This window comes from Lathamus discolor, chromosome 14 (assembly GCF_037157495.1).
Source record: "Lathamus discolor isolate bLatDis1 chromosome 14, bLatDis1.hap1, whole genome shotgun sequence".
Classification (NCBI taxonomy): Eukaryota; Metazoa; Chordata; class Aves; order Psittaciformes; family Psittacidae; genus Lathamus; species Lathamus discolor.
In genome coordinates this window covers 9,058,650-9,079,852 of record NC_088897.1, presented here as the reverse complement: position 1 = coordinate 9,079,852, position 21,203 = coordinate 9,058,650, and the positions used below count along the sequence as shown (strand labels likewise).

The 21,203-nt window shown below is 41.5% G+C and overlaps 2 protein-coding genes across 10 annotated transcripts in view; one reads left to right on the top strand and one right to left on the bottom strand.

Moving 5' to 3' along the window:
* The window catches only part of NCOR1 (nuclear receptor corepressor 1), a 67,194-nt gene extending 50,907 nt beyond the window's left edge, over positions 1-16,287 (bottom strand). For 4 of the 6 annotated variants that reach the window (XM_065694705.1, XM_065694709.1, XM_065694711.1 and 1 more), the window contains exons 1-2: positions 16,181-16,287; positions 1,660-1,837 (exon numbers count right to left, since the gene is read on the bottom strand). In XM_065694705.1, coding sequence (XP_065550777.1) covers positions 1,660-1,767 — 108 coding nt within the window. In that variant the 5' untranslated portion in view covers positions 1,768-1,837; positions 16,181-16,287. Of the gene's footprint in view, positions 1-1,659; positions 1,838-6,035; positions 6,077-16,180 lie in introns of those variants that run through there. The other 2 variants (XM_065694707.1, XM_065694706.1) reach the window with 2 other exon arrangements.
* A 284-nt stretch (positions 16,288-16,571) lies between these two features.
* Positions 16,572-21,203, top strand: part of PIGL (phosphatidylinositol glycan anchor biosynthesis class L) — a 59,750-nt gene continuing 55,118 nt past the window's right edge. For 3 of the 4 annotated variants that reach the window (XR_010615950.1, XR_010615949.1, XM_065694730.1), the window contains exon 1: positions 18,047-18,339. Coding sequence is in view for 1 of the 4 variants with exons in the window: in XM_065694730.1 (XP_065550802.1) it covers positions 18,084-18,339 (256 nt within the window). In the remaining 3 variants the exon portion in view is untranslated. Of the gene's footprint in view, positions 16,864-18,046; positions 18,340-21,203 lie in introns of those variants that run through there. The other variant, XR_010615951.1, reaches the window with a different exon arrangement.

Below are 21,203 nucleotides of genomic sequence, written 5' to 3'. Positions count from 1 at the left end.
AAAGAGTTTGGTGTCCTGGAATGATCATTTCCAAAGATACTAAATACAGACTAAGACCGTACCACTAAAACCATAACCCAGATCAAAAAATAAAAGCTTATAAATGGCAGTTCTAAGTTTTAAATGAACTTTAAAGTGACTAAACACTTATAAGAATTTCACCCAACAATTTCTATCAAAACACAAATGAGTCAGCAGTAGAAAAATATCCATTCAAATCAATTTCACGCATCCAACCACAAAGTGGTAAAATGAGAATATATTTCAGCAACCCTGAAGCCATTTCTTCTGTTATCACCTCAAAATATTTTTACATCAGACACTTAATTAGAACTAAGAGTCAGACAAGACACATTTCATTTATAATCAAAGTGAGGTACAAGACAATTTGTTTGTATATATGAGTCTTCAAAAGCAAAAACTTGCTTAAAAAAATTATATGCAGCTGCCATTAACCAAAGAGAAGCTCTACAAGACACACAATAAGTCATTATCCATAAGATTTTGGTTTTATAAATTATCTGAAAATAAATATGGAGCATGCCAAAAAGCTCCAATTCTTGAATATCTTTTTGCAAACATATAAGTAGAACAAAACATCTAAAGTGTCTGTAGCAGGAGAATTAAATTAAAATGAGAGAAACCTGAACTGTTCTAAAGCTAACAGCTAGCTCTCCACTGCCCACCATGCCACAGAGAGCACAGGATGGCAGAATGAATGCTCAGCAGGAATAACTAAGCAGGAGATTCTTAGAAATCATTACTCCAGTTCTGGCTAGCAGAACACAGCTAGCCAGAAGCACTGGTATAGCTGTTTCAGAAAAAAAAAAACAGCGTAACACAAGTTTTTAACTTCAGATTCACATTCTCCACATTGCACACAGGTTTTGTCAAGCACCACATTTAGCTTACAGAGAATCTAGCCAAATACTCCTTACACAGGATGAAAGATGACTATGGGTGCACTTCTTATGCTCCTGGGCCTAATAGGAGATTAATTCGCCATAAAAATTCAGTATCCACAAAAGCCACAAGAGCCCAGACTCTCAAAGGATTTGTTACAGCCAGAATGCTTCAGTCATATTAGATGTACACTAACTGCAGGCAGATTATTCGCACATTCTTGGAAAATCATTGCTATCAATGAATATGGACTCAGCCACAACAACATTGGACAAATTTAGTATGATGACTAACCATTAATAAATTAAAGCAAAACTACAGCAAAAGTTCAGGAACACAATCCCTAGTGAATTTATTCAAACTAGAAGAAACCAATCATAAAACCAGGAAGTTTATATTAATTCCCTGTGATAAAGGTCTAGAATTATAAAACTCGGATTTCCGACAAAAAAAAAAACCAAAACCCCACTATAAAACTAAACAAGTAAAAAAGCAGATACGTATATAATATTAAAGAAGCAAAATGGAGTGCTTTCAGCAAAAAAAAAGAAGGGCAAACAAAACCAAACCACCCCACAACTATCTACCTAAGCAACACCGGCAGCTCTCAGCAGGGCACGTGGTCTGCAACTCCACTGTTTTCAAATGTGAACGACTTTTATTACATTGGTTTGAAAAGAAATAAAATACATCCCATTTGGCATAGCAAGTACCTGAATTATACTCGTTAGATTTGTAAGGCTCATGTCTCCTTACCTGCTGGTGCCGGGTGCTAGGGAAGGTGTACTGGACAGAGTGAGTAGGATAACGACTCTGTTCTGTGCTGAATGCTCCTTGGTTAGGAGGGTAGCCTGAACTTGACATTATCAGAGAAGAAGTCTTCACAAAGCTGTGAGATCAAGACCAGCAAGCAATCATGTTTCTAGGAAACCGCCTAAAGGAAAAAAGATCACTGATAAGCACCCAAGTACCAGATGTACTCACAATACATTACAGCCATAGTCACCTAAGCAAAACAACCATTACCAGTAAAAGCTTTTCCCTGATGTATTTATTTAATAGGTTACTCTAGTCTGAAACATGCTAACAGGTCTTAAATGAGCTCAAAATGAGACATGTCAGCATTGTCTACTTGAAGATTATATTGTTGGAATACATCATTTACCTTACCAGATGAATTAGGAGGATTTTAAAAGAAAAGCAGGCTACTTAAAATAAATGTTACAGAGGATATAACAGTCTGTAGATGGACTCTTTATTTACAGTAAATTTCTTTAGCACAACATGAAGTTTACTTTCATTTCTTCTACAGAGTGTCTGGATTCTATGAACTGTTTCTTACTTTCGGATTCAGGTAATCTTAGGGCTCCTCTGCTCAATACCACCTACAGTTTATTACGCCACAGTGTATTAGTCAGGCCCTTAAATAGTATTACCATCTAAGAGCACCTTTACAGAAGTAGTTTATATAAAAGGCAGTCACAAAGAAAAAAAAACGAACACTTTCAACTGACACTACATTTGTCTCATATAGGATGCCAGAAACTGAATATACTATGAAGCCTAACAACAATCTTAGTTAACATCTGACGGCTGCTTTGCCTCTATTGTATTCTCCAGCTACAGATTAACAGTGAACACTGTGATGCATACTGATCCGGAGAAGAATTTTAAAGACTGAAAACATCCAGACAAGTTCACTAACTTCAATTATCTATCAAACTGTGCATCTTTTCAGATGCGGAAGACCAGAAGACATTGATTAAACACTGTGCCCATCAGGGCTTTTAGTGGGCAAGTTATGGGTCTAACCAAAAGAGTAGGACATATATATATATGCCCTTGATATTTCTAGGACAATAACACAAGATATTTCTCTGATAGCTCAAAAGATGTAACCCTTAGAAGCCTTGTTCTTAAATACAGAATTCTATCAGACCTGTAGCAAATTCTCAACCTCTGTTTCAGAGCCCACCAGACATATCAGACCTTCACATAAAATAACTGTTGACCCTTGCCTAGATCATTTCATTTCAAAGCGGATTCATCTGCAGCCTTTCACAACCACCACATGAATTTATACTTCTGAACTGCGCTTTCCATTAACAATCAATAGACAAAATCAGCTCAGGAAAGGATCAGATACAACAAGCCATGAAAACAGATTTTAAAATTTATCATTCCTGTTCTGGTTCGGATTTTCCCCCGCCACGTCTCCAACAAACAAAGGAAGCTTTACACATTGGGCTATCAGAATGATGAGAAAAATCTAGATATGCATCTTACACCTAATTCTCAGATATGAAAAAAATCAAAGACAAAACCTGCAGTTTCTCTTTCAAACCAGTACTACAAATCACTAGTTGTGTGCTTTATAGTACTATATATCTAGTATAGTATCTGTAGTTTATATTTAAGTGACAAGTTTTAACATAGAATTCTTCACCATTAATATTTATTATGCTTCATCATTCATACTGCATTCATTAAAGTACATCTTTACCAACTATGTGATGGTCTGAGTCATATGGTTTCCATTTAATCAAGAAAGTGTCAGAAAGCAAGCAGTTTTAGACAATATACATTGTAAGAGTTAGCTGCAAGCTATAGTAACTGAACACTATATATTTCCAAAGTCCAATTTAAAGCAAATGAAAACCTTTGATTTTTCTCTCTTAATTTCTATGAAAGTCAATTTAAAACTATGGCATAGAGCTATCTGCCAGCACAATCAAATATTTACTAATGTGATAACTACTCCCATCATAGCCTGGTGGACATCTATTATTAAATGAAAATTCTGCATGCCATAAGGATGCTCAAACAACTGAAGGTTACAAATGTACAAATCTGAGTTTGATGAACTGCTGATGCCCTAACTTGTGCCGCCTCACCAGCTTCATATGCAGTCTTCATAAATATGTGGAAGATGTCAAACTGGATTTTATATATATGCAGCTGCCATATCTATAGTGTATATATGCCACTATATATAGTGTATATAAGGATATGTGTATAAGGATATGTACATCTCCTACACCTTAAAATTTTCAGTGAGGAATAAAGACAGTAATACTGGATGTGAACAGAGCTCCTTTAGTCCAATAAGCTGTGACTGACAGTAGCCAGCAGCAGGCATTTAAGAAGCATGTACTAGTGTCTTCCCAACAAACTCTCCAGCCTTCCAGTGTCAACACAAGAAGCAGTGTGTGGCTCAGGGATTCCTTGAGTCATAGCCTTTCTGTTTAAGATTTATCAGTGGCTTTCTCTTCCATTGGTTTGTCCAGCTGTTTTCTGAACTAGTATGAACTCTCAACATTCACAACTGCTTGTCGCAAGCACTTCTACAGTTTGGCAGCATTTCACATGAGAATCTATCAGCTCTTGTTTGCTCTGGACCTGCTACCTTCCTTTATTGCAACAGACCAAACATCTATTTCATATTCTTATTTTCCCCCACTGCACACGCAATTTCATAGACTTCTATATTTTTCCTTCAGGCTTATCTTTTCCATGCTAGTCTACTTGGTTATTCTTTGTCAAGCACTTCAAAAGCTTCTCTAGTTCTTTGATACCCATTGTGAGGCACAGGGAGCCAAAAACGTATACCAGATTGTGGGAAAGTGTCAAGAAATACTCCTCCTGTTCTTATACTCTTCCCTTACATGCTGGCCACAGTCAGGTAGATCTGAATAATCTGGGGATGCAGAGAGGATCAAATGAACAACCACTTGAAAATCCCACACAAATATAGGGCAACTGCTGCATGATTCAAAGTCCTTGTTAGTTTCTCTCTGTCAGGTTACATCTCCTTATTTTCTCAATATTCAGTCAAACCCACAAGTTGATCATTAACCCACGTGCTGAAAGTTCAATCCACACTCATTCTGGATGATGCTATAAAGACCATTTCTCCATTCACAAGAACATGAGTGTACAGACTGTTAGGTTTGTATTAGGACTGTTAGTCTTGAAATCTCCACCAATATAAGAAACTTTTGCATGCAAAAGAATGAGAAGTCCTGACCATCTCTCCAGATTCCATGGTAGACATGGAAAGATGAGGGGGAGGAGGGGAACCTGGCAACAAGCATGAGCATCCTTCATCTATCCAATGTCAACTCAAACCACCATCTCAACCTACAAGTTTTACACAACACATATGAAAGCTTTCAGTCCAATGGCCTTTCTGCTGAGTAGGTTCTGCAAGTAGGATCATGGTCATAGCACCATAAAAAAAAAACGTGAAAGAGAGAAAAGCCGCCAACAGAAGGCAACAGAAATAGCATTAGAGGTTATAATTGCAGTCAATAGGAAAGGTGGGAAGTGAAGAGAGAAAACAAAAAAGCAAAAATTAAGTTATCAGTGCTGGGGGTGCATTATTCTTCCTCCCTGTGGGAACACACAACAGCAGGAAGAGATAGAGTAACAGTAAAGGAAAATACATGGCTACATCCTGGCAATTACAAGGTAGGTGGGGACGGAAAGCATGGAGATTCTGCGTAGGATCTCATTTCTTTAAAGACAAAATCAGCACTGTAGTACAACAATGTGTAAGACGACATTAAAGTACAAAATATTTTATCCCTCTAAGCCTCCCTCCTTCTGTCATTCCATTTACATGTATCTGCACCTTTTCCTAATTTGACCACTTTACATGACCTGCAGACCCCATCTTATCTCCCAGTCTCCTATAGTATGAGCCTGTTTACACTCTGCCATATTAGAGGAAACGGGGAGTTTTCGCCAATATTTGCCGAAAGTACCACCAATATTCTGCTAATCTCTCCCTGTCTTGCTACCTCAATTCTGTAATTGTGGATCTAAGTACTTGACTTTAACTCTTATTTCTCTCCAGAAAACCTTATGACCTATCAGCTAAAAGCATCTGCCTGTCTCTTCAGCATTCGCTCACATGCATCCAGCAGACACAGATTATTCTTCATCAGCCTATCTCCTGGTCAGTGAGGGCAATGCCAGCTTCCTGCTGTAATGGCTCCAAGCTCCATACGTTCAGATTAAGTTTAAATACAGCAGTCTTTTTGCATAAAATTGTAAGTGTGTGTGTAGACTGTAAACAACCTCATTGGGGCTTTCCTCGCTGCTGTATCCTTCCATTAGTCATGACAAACCTTGTCTTGCTCTACTCAAATCCATCAGAATCCTCCTTTAAAGCTCCTTGCTATTAACACTCTCTGCCTCTCCAATCCTTCCACTGGTTTCCTCTTCTCTGCTGGAACAGAGGCTGCTCATCTTCGTTTTCAGCACCCTTGACAAAAATCATAATACAAGATATCAGCTTCCAACTCTGCTCAGTCAATGTCAGCAAGATTCTATTTTTCAGACAAGTATTTTCAGCCCTTTTCATTTTATTCTGCAAATTTGAGGGGTTTCTCATATAAACATTTACAAGAGCTGTTACAGACTTTGGAATTTTGCCTTAACTGTCTCACAGAGATAAAGTCAGGGCATGAATACCTTCATACAGCTGCCAACCAGGCTGGCAAATTGTCTTGCTGACAATTAGAAGGGGCAGAAAGAAATATTTCTTGGTTTGGACTTCAGAATCCAGTCCATTCTGCTTTAGTGTCCCATTTCAATGACATTCCCACATTCCCAGACTCTGTGGTAAAACATATAAGGGATGGGGAAATGCAGTAGTATCAAATGGATAATATTAATATATATATATATGAGAAGTATATACACACACACATATATATGATCAAAAAGTCAAAACAGAAACTGTTCTGTTTGAAGATACTTAGCTGAGAAAAAGCAGTAACTAGTACCAGTTCCAGGAACCACAAAGAGATACTCAGCCCTGTATTAATTTGAGCTTCTCGGGCAAGGAAATGATTTAACAACGTTTGTATCTAAAGGTATGGTTACATTTTTCTCTTTGGCCAGCGCAAGCTACTTGAAGAGATCCAATTCAGACTTCCCCTTAAAAGCTACTGTTTGCACTTACATTGGTCACATGTGGAGAATTTTGAGTAAATTACAAATAATTCAGAACTGGATATTACATTCGCAGCAGTCATAGTGTCATTTCGGATCTGATTTCTATAATGCAATACTAATTTGAACAGTATCTCTTGATCTCCAGATCTCAAAATGCTTCAGAAAGAAGCAGAAGTTCATACTAACTTCAGTAGACACATGGGAAAACAAGTCACAGAAAGGTTAAGAAATCTGCCAAAGACAACCAGGAAATAGTCAATGACTGAATCAGAAATAAGCGTCAAGTCTTGCAGCACTTTAAGCAGCACAAGCTAAGCACTGCCTGAGAAAAGCAGTTCTCTTGGGAAAATGCAGCAGGTTAAAACCTGCTATTATTTTTAGCAGGCCAGTTCCCCCAAACCCTTCAATGCATGCCCACACACATGTATATGCCAGCAGAAGGGAAGGAGTCAAGAGGCCAGACAGATTGCAGAGCCACCTACTCGCTGCTTGTGGAACCACGGCCCCACTTGCTGGAATACCCAGTCTCCTCCTCTTCCATTCGCCTTTATGGATAAACAGCCAGTCTCGTGTGTAGGCTCATTTTTAATTCACATTTATGAAACAAGCCAGCACTTTTGCATTTGGAGTAATTTTCATGCCATCTTGAAGTACTTTACCAACATTTGCTAATTAAATTTCACATCCTTTTGGGAATTTTCCTCCTCTTGTTTTTGAGCAAACTGAGTGCAATATAAAGAGTGCAAAGAATTAGATTACAGTCATATAAGGCTTAAACCGAGTTGGGGGATTTTGTTTTTATATCAGTAAACTGAGCTGCGACGTAACTAACCTATGGCAGAAGGAGTAAGGCTCTGCCATATGCAGAGGATCCACAATGTATCACAAAACTAATTCAGGGATATTTATTCAAAATTTACTCTGGTGAGAAAACGAAGAGCGAAGAGACTGTTTCAGCAGTGGGTAGAGAGGCTTTATCCAAAGCCTGATAACAACACTTGTGAATAATTCTTTCCATAGAGTGAAACAATCTCATGGAAAAAAAAAATAATCAAACTAAACCAGGCCTTATTTAAGGCCCAACCTATACAACCACAATGACTAGATTTCATGATTTATAGACCTGTATCTGTACCTTCACAATACGACTTTCCAACTCACATAGAGTAAGACAAAACTACAAGTTGAGAATCACGTAACTAGAAACCTTTCAAGTATATTGCTAGATTTGCAAAACAAATCTTTCTTGTAGCGTTCTTATTTTGTCAGATAATCATAAATCTGTTTGAACACTCCAGCAAAAACATCAAATCTGCATCTTGGGGATACGCCATACACAAGAAAAAAAACAAGTACATGTCTGACCCATTCCTAAAAATACCTTAATGGGTCCAACCTCCATATAAAAAGTTATTTACTCAAACTATTGGACACAGTAAAAGGCTATGTATTACCATCTAAAAACTCCAGTGCTCAGAACATTAACAGCACCATTACAAGCTAGGACTGGCCTAACAGTCTGGAAGTCTTAACTAAAAAACCTTAACTAAAACTAAATCCTTCAGGAGCAGTTATTAGTCCTTCAGTCACTGCCTTAATTATCAGCACAGTCATATGACAGTTATTCATAAAAACAATGAAAAAATTTAGTGACAAAGAAAAGTTTAGGTTCAAACTGATCTATGTTAAACCTTCAAGTCTGATTATTCGAAGTTCTGCAAAGTATTGTGGAATGGGATGGTGAGAAAATTAGCTACAGGATCATTATATAGGACAATGGGTTAAAACTTAAACGGGGGAAGTTTAAATTGGATATAAGGAGGAAATTCTTTCCTGTTGGGGTGGTGAAACACTGGAATTGGTTGCCCAGGGAGGTTGTGAGCGCTCCATCCCTGGCGGTGTTCAAGGCCAGGTTGGATGAAGCCTTGTGTGGGATGGTTTAGCGTGAGGTGTCCCTGTCCATGGCAGGGGGGTTGGAACTAGATGATCTTGAGGTCCTTTCCAACCCTAACTATTCTATGATTCTATGACAATCCTAAAAGATAAAGGGTTTTCATTCAAGAAGCTACCAAGAGGCTGATGCTTGAAGAAATTTAAGATAACTTTGTGCTTTAAAAAAAGAATTGAAGGAAGTGTATTGCAGCTACAATATCCCAGCTTACAGGTGTGCTGTATGAAAATCTGCTGGGCATATCCCCCAAAAGATGAAAGATTCTTTGCATGCTACAACCAAAAAATGCTAATAGGTCAACACTGAAATTAAACAGCTTAAGTAACGGCTATTTAAACATGTTCCAGAATACTGTGCTTCCAGTTTTTGCATCAGCCGCATAGCTCAGGACCTCTTCCACACTTTCTTTAATGTTTTTCAACTCAGTTTTATGTTGCAGAATACTCTGAAGCTCGTAGTCAAAGTACACGGGCATATGCTATTAGAATGAACTGAAACAATTAACATATTTTCTCCAAATTGAGAACTGCTGAATTTTCCATTACAACTCCGCATATGCAAATGCCTTTTCTTCTTCTGTGGCAGACATTCAAAATATACCATAAATTCCTGAGAACTTTAATCTCACTTAGTTGCACCCCCTCTACTCACAAGGTTATTGACGTAAAAATTGCTATTTCTATCCCTTCTAGAAATACAGTTAAGAAAATAACCTCTATAAGGCCGTGTTTTACTAGCAACACTAAATAACATCCTCTCCAATAATTATTAACGTCATACGATTTGAGTCAGGAATACAGCAATGTGGGTATATGAAAAAAAGATGCTAAGAAATGCCGAAACATCTGAATTTGACCCTTCTCACACCCTGAAATTTCCACTAACATACAGTATCATCTTATTTCTGAACATCCAAAGCATTAACTCACAATTATGCTATACAGTGTCTGACATATTCTACATGACATGGAAGCATGGTATACTTTAATTCAGGCAATTACAGACGTGACAGAAGTCAAGGAGCATTACAGCCGTCAATTCAAGATGTCACATTTACTCTACACTAGCAAGACTCTTCCACCTGCATCAAGAGAGATGAAGAATTAACATAAGATTTTATACTTCGAATTTTAATAGAAAAAGATTTTCCATTACAGACTACCAGCTCCTTTGAGGACTTAAGTAATAGCTTTTGGAACATTAAATATTAAGTAAGTTTCAGAAGAGTACTTCAAAACGATTTTTATTGCCATTCCAAAAGGTGAATTTTAGTTTCACACTTGCATATGCAATTTACAACCAAACTGCCACCAGATCTCAGGATCACATTGCTGTACTTCATCTTTAAATAACAGTTTCTCTTTCTCTCCTGCTAGGTAACTACAAATACAAATAGAATTTTTTGCTCCACCAAAATGGGGTCGATCAAATTCAGCTGACAAGATACTCCAGGAAATTCTATTTTAATCTCTCCTGCAATTTCTGAGCTTAAAGAAAAGTTGCTAATACCTGATATCAAGACCCAGGCTATACACAACTTTGCTATATTATATGGTGGATTGTAAGAGGGAGAACTAAGACTACATTAGCGTCTTAGGAAGCTTCTAATCAGCTACCCAGTTTCCTCACAAAAAAGAGGGGTGCTGAGCAGCTACATTTCAAGTAAGAGTACCTATTTTCAGCATCTTCTCACCAGCTAACACATTAACACACCAGATAACACAGAATCCCTGAGTAAACCTCCTCTTCTGAGTTATACTGAAGAATAGCACTTAGTGATGTTGAAGGAGCCTACCCAGCTTTCTTCTGCCAAGGAGGGTCACAGAAACACCAAAACTATCCAAAAGAGGTAGGAGGAAGTTCTCCACTCAGAAATGGAAATTAAGGATGTAGACATTTACTTGACTAAAAGTACCAAGGAGCAATGATTTAAACAAGAGAGTGTATAACCTTTGCAAGGTTTTCTGGTTTTAAAAGCCTATCATAGAAAACTAGATAGATTTATGAAGACATTTTTGTTTTCCCTGCAACACCAGATTCTTGTTTCTGGTTGTCCCAGTACAGCATGCAGGTAACATACACCACAAAAAATTTTCATGATCCAAAGACAAGAAACCAAATCTACAGAACTGAATGTCCAACAAAAAGCCCAAACACTGCACAGACAAGGTCTCTCATTCACAAGGGGATACAGCTTTTTTTTCCCTGAGATAACTGCAAGAGTTCCCAAACCCCAGACATCTATCTTACCCCTTTTGAAGGATCCCATCCCTGCCACAGGGGTACTTCAATTGGTTATGAAACATCAACTGAAGCATTCAAATTCCACCCACAAATCTCTAAGGCGAAAGAGAAACCAATCCAAGAACCATTCAATGCACCAGTTTGTAGCATTCAAGAGGTTCAAGAGATGCTATGCAAACTGGTGGTAAGTATTACAACAACCTTCCTCAGCAAGTCATCTTCTCTCATGAGTCAGTGGCCAGCAACTCACAGGTTTACTCAAATTCTCCAATTCCCTCCCATTTCATTTATGATTTAATGAATCAGAAATAACCATGATGATCTCAGACTTCTTATATATCATATACTACATATAAAATATTCTTTCCAAACAACAATTTTTGCTTCTCCCTCATGGACTGAAAGCACAGGCACTTTAGAAACAGCCACTACATGTGAAATTATTCCTCCACTGTTAATCCATCTACAGATAAAACTGCTTTTGACATCATCTAACATGCAAGAAATTATGTGGTCACAGTTTTAAGTTTCCAGCCTCTTCTTGTAGTTCATTCATAATCAAAAGCATATCTGTAGTGGCAGCTTTTTAAAGCACCTTTGGCGTGGAAAAGTTAACATAACTTGACTAATCCATACTGACAAACTGTAATGTATTATAAGAGAACCCACATACAGGGCTTCAGGACAAACTAAGTATCAGCCTCATCTCTCTTCTGAGTTGACTGGGTGCAGATAAAACCAAGTCTAGATTTCAGATCCCTACAGGAAATGCACCAGAGCCTTCTGGAAACAAAGTTTGTTGTTACTACATTTATGAGTATGTTTGAGATGTTCTATTTCACAAGGAATGCAACAAAATACAACTCCAATTGAGACTCAACAGCTTCTAGGTCACAGAAAAAGGCAAAGAATGGAAGAAATCTTAAACTATAAATGGCCTAAGTAAACCTTTGTATATATTAAAAGAAAACCCCAGAACTTCAAGGTTCAAAATAGCCTAAGTCTGATCTTTGAGACCACAGTGAAAAATCAGCACCTACACCAATAATGGCTATAATGGAACAGGTAACTGACTACATTTATGAAGAAAGGTTTTGGGAATAACATTCCAAGAAAGCTAATCCATGAAATTACACTGGTTATATGGGAGAATTCCCATCTTCCAGATACCCCTTCTCTGTCAATACTGCATTTCAGATAGCATACAAGCAGGAACAAGAGTCAAAGAATATGAATCTGAGACAAAACTCTACACTGGATAACCAAGCACATACATCTTTTTTTAATTTAAATTAATTCCTCTTCTTCCTTCCCCCCCCCAAAAAAAAATCAAAACAATCGACTATTAATGAGGTGAACAGCACAGCTGAACTGTAATAATATACCTCTCTAGTTTGCTGAACAGTACTTGAACTTGTAATGAACTTATATAGCTTAACTTTCTAACATTGACAAACAGGAGAGTAATCAGTAGGTTTCCTAATTGATTGTTAGACACCTTTCTTGAAACATGAATGCATTTTAATCCATTTAGGAAAGAATCTGCTTTTCAAAGCAGCCCCAGGTTCTGCTCAGGAACCCTACCAGACCTTTCACATGGAGCATGTGGCCTGTGCCCAGCAGCCAGGGAACGCTACTGTGGCTGTTTTCAACTGTCCACAGGACAAACCTGCCTCTGACTTCATGAAAAGAATTAGCCAAATGCACTTTCCCTGCAGCACAGCACACAGTGCAAGTGGATGTATGGCACAAGAGGAGGTATTACAAGAAACATCATATTAGTTTAAGTGTATTTTATAGCTTACCTCATCCTTTCTCATGTATAGGTGTTCTTTCTCTCGCCATCTTTGTAAATGTATTTTCATTTTCAGTTTTACCCAACTCATCACCCAACATGCACAGACTTTTAAAGTCCTGGTCAACAGTTAGTCCAGGTAATATGTTGCCTTAAAATTTAATTTCTGATTTTTTATTCTTTTTTATCTCTGTACCAATACGGTATCTTAATCTTGCAATATCCTTTGTAATCGTAAGCAGGTAAAGTCACTCACTTCAAAACCACACAGATCAACATCCTCCTTAAGCCTGAATTAAAAAACTGCACATCAAATTGGTCTGGGAGTGGCAACGTTACAAGAGTGGTTTAAATCTGAATCTATTTAAGTACATAGAAATCTCTCTTAGGATACTGGGAAGAAACATAGCTCCAAGGTAAGACTGAGCTTTCTGTATGCACACCAACTCACTAAACTTAAGCTCCAGTAGGCCCAGACTGCAGTTGTCATTTAACAGATGGATAAACACTGAACTAGAATGGAAGAGGAAGGAAACATCACAAAACATCATTAGAATCGTAGAATAGAATCAACTAGGTTAGAAAATCATTGAAAGAGAGAAAAAACAAAATGGAAGATACATTCAGCATGTTCCTTGCTATTTGTATATTTTAGAAGTCACAGAAAGTAAATATTTACAGACAGCAGTCCTACACAGGTCAGAATTTTTATCTGTAACTTTTACAGTAGAGAGACAAGGTAACGCATTCACTTAATAGCTTGTTATCTGAAACACTGATTCAGATTTGACTTGAGAACACACAAATGACTTGAAGAGCTCAAGACTGGCATCCAGGAAACGCTTGTTTGCATTCTAAAACCACTGTCTGGTTATAAGTCTGTTCTCAAGATTGTCCTGTGTTGCAGTGCACCTGCATGAGGCACAGATCCCCTCCAGCTTAAACTGCTAAAATCTTAAATTTGATTTGAGTAGCTTAGCACACTAGAACTCCAAACAGTACTTTTGACCATGCAAGTAAACCTTCATTAAAACCTTTTTTGGCAAGTATAGAAGAGGAATAAAACATTTCACGAAAACTTTGGCTGAGAGCTCCAAGAGTAAAATGCCAATATTAAGAACATAATAAAGAAAAAAATAAAAAGAAAATACTGTTCTGTAATACAGAAGATTCTTTTTTCATTTACTTTTATGCACTTAGCAGTAGTCTAAGCAGAGTCAGCTTCCCCTCCCCATGAGCATCCCTCCTCACTCATGCTATAACTGAGAAATGAAATAACTTACAAGATGCTCTTAGAGAACCACAAGAATTGTGGAAGGGCACTAGAGGGGGGAAATTGAAAGGAAGCTTTAGAGCCTGCTCCTACTTTTATCAGTTTTTGAAAGAGTTTCCTAGGTCCATTTAGAGCACAACGAAACACATGTATGCCCAGGAAAAACAAGTGAAATGAATGGTTGCAGGAAATAAAGTATATTTAAAATAAATCAGCAGCATTGTAGGAAAGTCAATATATTCTGGTTTTGCGCAGGTAATTTTGACCTGGAGAGTTACTTTTAATTGATTGCTACAATAACTAACAAGCTAGAGAGAAGTACCACTTGTGGAAGCAGACACTTGCAATATCTTCTCCACCCCTTAAAAAACACTCCTAGAAAGAAGGTTCCATGCTCTTTCCTATGTTTCAGTAACAAGTTTAGTTATTTTAGTAACCAATATCAAACAGTACATTTCAAATAGGCAAATTATACTGCATATAAAGCACAGCTGAACTTTTTTCCTTAGCAGCCTATACTGTATCACGAAGAAAAGTGATGTCAATAAATATTAACTATGCTTTTGCAAAAAGGGTTCCTGTAGTTGGCTTATTTCCTCTCAGCAGTCTTTGGGATAAGCACGAAGGTCTTTCATGCCCCAACATAAGACACTACGTTTCAGCTAACTAGAAATCCACTTCAGATATAATATACTTCTTTTCCAAATGTCAAGGTTGTTCAGTTAATCAGGAATAACAAAATTCTGCAGAGTATAACTCCAGTGCAAAACTGCAACAGATCTGCACAGTCCTCATGTGCAGTGAGATAACACTATGCATCCACTTATTCAGGCATTTATGCTCTGCCTATGGTCATCTTACAGTAGTAATGGGTTTTTTTGTAATAGCACTGGGGTTTTTCCCCCCTCAAATCATACTGCCTAGGATAAAAATCCCTACCTGGGCTCTAGCAGTTCATAACTACAGTGCTGTACCTAAAAATACTGCATAATAGAAGAATGCTGCCACAAAAGCAAGTCTTCAGAACGAGACATCCCCTCCTCATTGTAATAAGTTGTCTAAGGTCACATCAATATTTACAGTCATAAAAAGGTAATATGCTTGTTAAGACTATATCTGTAAAACAAGAAGAAACAGGTTTTGGATAATAGATTGTTCAGACTACCTACTTATTTACTTGAGCCTGTCTGACACTAACAGCCCGTACATCCATCTAGAATCTTGTCAAACTGCATTGCACTTGATACCCACAGATTTTTAAGTACAGAAAAATCAGTAAGTACAAAGTTCTTTACCATCAAGTCAGAATAATTCTAGAAAAAGCCACTTCCATTGTGCCCTCCAACAGAGATGACAGAAGCTGGGGATGGTTACAGGTCCTATATAGATAATTCAGCATCTGCATCAGCAACAACTCCTCACTACTGACAACCTCAACGTGGGGCTGGATGGAGAAGGCAGCCGCAACGCACCTCCAATACTGCTCGGACAGCAAGACACCTTCAGGAACTAGCGCACCCCTGGCCGAGCATCGAAGTGGCCGATTTTGAAGAAATGGACCTTTTTTATCATTACTATTATTTTATTTTGTTTTAATTTGCACTTCTCCTACCTACAGGACAGGGATGAATGGCCAACACACCGGCGCCCTGGGATTTCTCCAAAAACTTCCCCTCAAGGGCCACCCCTCACGGCTGCCTCAGGTCCCCTCCGGACCTTCTCGCACACAAACAGCGCAAACGGAGAACAAACCCCGGGGACACCGGGCACCCCCGCCCCAGCCCGCACCTGATCCGCCCACCTCCCCCATCCCCGGCGGCTCCCTCACGGAACCCCCTCCCCGACTCCAGCACCCTCCCCCCGGGGACGAGAGCGGTTCTCTCCCCGGTGAGGGAGGAGGAAGGGATGGCCGGGGCCCCCGCCTCTTCCCCCTCCTCCTCCTCCTCCTCCTCCTCCTCCTCCTCCTCCTCACAGCGGAGGCGCTAGGCCCCGCTGCGCCCCCGAGCCTCGCCGCCCTCCCGTGCCGCCCCTCTGGGCCCTCTGCCCTTACCGACGGCGCGGCGCTGGGGCGGCCCGGGCGGCAGGCTCTGGTGGGGCCGGACGGTCGCGGCGTCTCACCTCAACCTCAGCGCCACCGCCACCGCCATCTTGCCTCCCCTCCCCCGGCTCGGTGCGCTCCGCCCCCTCGCGCCAGGTCCTGGCAGCTACTGAACAAACGGCGGCGCCGCGGCTCGGCGATTGCTACCGACCGCAGGAGCTCGTTCCTTCCTCCCGCCATGCCGGTGTACATTGGTGCCCAGGCAGCGCCAGGCCGCGAGAAGCCGCCTGCGGGCCGCCGATAAGAGGGCGGGCTGGTTTGCTCCTTCCAGGACCCGCTGGCCGGTGCGGCGGCGAAGGGTTCCCTCCCCTTCCCCTCAGAGGGGCGGCGGGGGGGGGGGGTGCTGGAGGCGCCGCCATGAGGCGAGCAGGTCTCGCCACCTTGGGGTCGGGGCAGTCGCTAGGCCGCGGCCATGCGAATGAATGGAGCCTCAGGAGCCGGGGCCAGGAACCCGGACGGGACCCCGAGCGAAGCCTCGGGGGGCGTCCGGCCCCGCTGCGCCCTTCCCGCCCCGCGGTATGAAGCACCTCAGCAGGGCTCCCGCGCGTCCCGGCCGCCGAGCCTGTGCCGCTGGCGACCGGTGACTGCAGGTTTAAAATCGCAATTTCACTTTTATTCCTCCCCACGAATGAGGGGTATGTGAACTGTTCTCTGCTTTTTCAGTGCGTTTCAAGTCTGCATGGCGTTTTACGTGCTAATAGGTAATGTCAGGTGTTCTAAAATCACAAATGCATTTCTTACCAGGTTTACTATGGTGAAAAAGAGCATTAGGCAAGATTAAGTTACCTCATGGGTACAGTTTCCATTAAATATGAGAAGTCATAGCCCACATTTGCAGGATGTGTGCCCACACATTTATTCAGATTAATAAAGCAGGGGCTCGTCCTGTGGCAAATGGGATCACTTATGAAACATACGTTGTATTAAGTATGTAGTTACTACAGCAGCTGAGATCCACTCTCATGTAGTGCTACGTTAAGGCGACGTGACACATCTCCAAAGACTTCACGTTAAAGATTTGCAGTCTTTAATCCCAGCACATGCCGATGGCTGCCTCTCTCCACTTGGAAGTTAAAGGTGTCCAACTAAAAGCCTGTGAAGACAAGTCAGGCATTTCTCTTGTGAGCTCTCAGCTGCTCTTCAGATCCTGAACTTCTCTGCATCGTTTTCACCATTTTATTCTATAAACCCACCTAACTGGCATACGCATTGTCTTCCATATTGACCATTTGTCTAGAAAAGCGAAGTTTCCAAGCCACAGTCTATCCGATTGGCATTTTTTCATGTTTATCTAACTATTTCCTGTCTTGTTTTGCTCTGCAACCTTCTCCCATGGTTGACTTCACTTCCAAGATGTATCCAAACATTTTTTTTCACCCTTACAGCCAGGATTAGCACAGCCAGATCTGCCAATAGCAGAACGTGCCTGAAGATAAGCTCCTCTTGCCCTGCTTTTGAGGCTGCGCCTCTTCCACAGCAGCACAGCGCAGGCATCAGAGGTACCGCACGCTGAAAAGCTCAGCTTTTATCACTACTAGCTATTATTTCTGGGCGGCTGGCGCGCTGCAGGGCCCGCGCAGCGGCAGTTCTCCCCACTGGAACGGGCCCTGCCCTAACCGCGTAGCCAGGCCCGACAAGGGCAGCGCAGCTTGAGACCTCCCAGTTGTGCCCCTCCTCCGGGGCAGCCCTGGAACGGTAGAGCAGGGGCACGTTTCCGCGGTAGCGGCCAAGCGGCCCCGCCCCGAGGCGGGGAGAAGAGGCGGAGTGTGTGTGTGGGGGGGGAGGCCCTTTTGTAGGCCGGAACCTTTCAGTCGCATCTTCCGTTTTTCGCCGGAGCAGCGCGGTGCGGGGCGCGATGGCAGCGGGGCCGTGGGGATGGGGGCCCGCGGTGGCGGTGCTGGTGCTGCTCGCGCTGCTGCTCGGTGGCGCCCGCCGCCTGCGGAGCCTTACCGTGGCCGGCGGGGCTTGCGCCGGCCTGAGGGGAAGGGCGGGTGGCGTCCGCGCTCTGCTAGTGACGGCGCACCCTGATGACGAAGCGATGTTCTTCGCCCCTACGGTGCTCGGCTTGGGCAGGGCCGGTGCCCGCGCCGCGGTGCTGTGCTGCTCCGCAGGTGAGGGGGGGAGCGCGCCGGGAACGGCGGGGCACCGGCCAAGGTGGAGGCCGGGCTTCTCGCCATTACGTCATGAGAAGGCTGCCATGATGTCTTCCCAAGCTGGTCTTGGCACTGTGTGTCGCGGCAAGCGGCTGTACCGTGGGGTCACCCAGCGGCTGGATGCAGGCGTGTGATGCCAGTGCTGTGCTGAACCTCACGGTGCTTTAGTCTGTGCTGCCATCACCGCATGGCAGAAGCTGTGGCTGCCCTATCCCTGGCAGTGTTCCAAGGCCAGGTTGGATGGGGCTTGGAGCAACCTTGTCTAGTGGAAGGTGGCCCTGCCCAAGGCAGGGGGTTGGAACTGTAGGAGTTTTAAGGTCTTTTCTAACCCAAACCACTCTGTAATTCTATGATATCCATAGAATCGTGGTGGAGAAGGTGATGTGTCATCCACCTGTGTTTTGATGTCATGGCTCCAGCTTGTGATGTGTTGTTGTAACATCCCACACTTCCTGGAGAGCTGCCACAGATGGGCAGCTTTAGTCAGAATGTGACTTTCAGAAGCGTATCAGTAGTGACATCTTCCTCTACACCTGAGCCTCATGCAGAGGTTTCACAATTCAAGCCTAGGTACTTTCAAACTGTGCAGAAGGGTCAGTATGTTATACAAAGGTGCCGTTCAGCACAGCTTTTTGCATCTCTAATTCCATCATCTTGCAGAGTACTTTGTTGATCCAATTTTAATATCATAATGATACATTTGCTGGAACTCATCTAAAAATTGCTATGTTGTGTAATGCTCTAATAATGGAAAAATAGCCCCAAAGGCAGCCTGAGGTCATGCTGTCCATCAGTCAATCTGATGCAGCACTGATGTCTCTTCAAATGCTGCAGGCAAGCATCTTGTTTGTTCTTCAGAATTTACAGGGAGGTTCCTTAGCCTGTGCGGGCCGAGTAAGTGAGGCATTAGGTTTTCTTCAAATCAGTTTTCCCTGAATCATTGCTGGAATGTAAGCTCATTTGTTTATTTTTCCTGTCCGCCATGAACATGGAAATCAAAGTATCCCTTTGTAGCAGCCTCTTACCTATTTTAAGATTGTTATTTGCCTCTTCTGTCTTATCTCCCCCAGACTAAACAACCCTATTTCTTGCAATCCTTCCTCATATGTATGGTTTTCTAAGCCTCTCATCATTCTCATTGCTGTCCTTTGGACTCGTATGGTTGGTTCACAGCTTTGAAGTGTTGCAATCAAAAACTAGAAGCAGTACTCCTGCTGAGGCCTTTCTGTGGCTGAATAGAATGGGAAGATTCTTATTTGCCCAGGACAGTTTTTCACTGCATGTAGCAGTCTTATGTTCTTCTTGTGACCTACTAAAGCTCCAGATTATTTTTTTTTCTGCAGAACAGATACTTAATCAGTTATTACGTTGTTCAGCTTTTTATGCCTAAGAAACAATCTCATTTTAATTGATCTTTCACACCATAGTGCTGTACCAGAAATGATGAGCCTGCTATGAAAAGTTAAGGTACTGTTTTGATGCTTGTTGAGAGGACTGTCCTGGGCTTACAAATATTTACGCCTTGCTTTGATAGCAACTGACATTTGGGGAAAGGGCCCTCTGAGGTTTTGAAAACTCCAGCTAGTTCCCTGCCAACTTTCCTGTTCTTTGTTTTCAAAGCTTTCTGTCATAACAAACCATCTAGGTGAGAAGATGGGGATTAAACTATTGTTGAAGTCCTGTGGTGTCATGACTTTACTGTACCTCCCATTCAAGATTTAGTGCAGAGCTTTCAGTTGTCTTTGCTGAGGGACAAAGGTCTGTGGATCCCAATTGGCTGTTTCACGGCTATGGAGAGATTACTGAAGTGCAACTCTGCCATTTCAGTGTGGGGCACTAATACACTGCTGCTATTAGAGAACTTTCCAAAGACATGTTGTGCTTCTGTTTATTTTGTTAAATTTTCTTTTACTCCTGATTCAGCACTGTGAAACTTTTAAGTGTGTTTGACGTTGCCTTCTACGTCCTGTCTTGCGTATCTCTGTAACAAAGCTAGCAGCCCATATAAGAGAGTACATTCATTGAGCTCATAGATTTTTCCATGCCTCTAATTAGTCTTTGGGGTGATTCAGATGGTTCATCCTCTCATTGTTGGTGTGATTGATGATAAGTGCATTGATCAAAGACTGCAAATTGTAACACTGAAATAAAATCATTACTTAGAAACCATCATACTTGCAGTTTTCAGATGTCAATCAAAACTACTTAGAAATGAATTAGAGTTGCAGCACCGTAGGAAAAAAACCCCAGTCTTTTACGTGCTGAATAATCTTCAATTGAAATAATTACTCATTCTAAGTGTGCTTTTCTCTCTGTAGTAACTGGCTATTGTCAGTGCTCCATGGATGAGGTCCAGCAGCATCAGCTGGTTTTGCTCTCATTAGCTTCCCATTTTTTCATGTTAGCATTTGTCTATTCCTGATGTCCTGATACATTTCTCAAACTGTGGAACACAGATATGTTTCCTGAGTTCAGTAGAAGTGAGGGATTTTGAGACCAGGGATACTGTTTGGATAAAACATCACCCACACTCAGCTTTTACACTGCATTGCAGTAAAAGATACGTTATCTTAAATCACTACTATCATTGTAAAAAATCAGTCTAAGGTAAGTCCTGCTGTACGCGGTAATCCATCCAGTGAAGGTGGGCACACTTTAATTTGCTGAAGCTGGAATTTGCAATCTAAGCTGCAGGCTGCGGACCTGGTGTGTTCCTCAGCAAACCCACATATTATTATTGCCATAGTCTTCTAAAACCATTCACTCACAGTCTGCAGGAAGAGGTGGTTGTTTTTTTCTAGTTACTCTCCCTCTTTGAACAT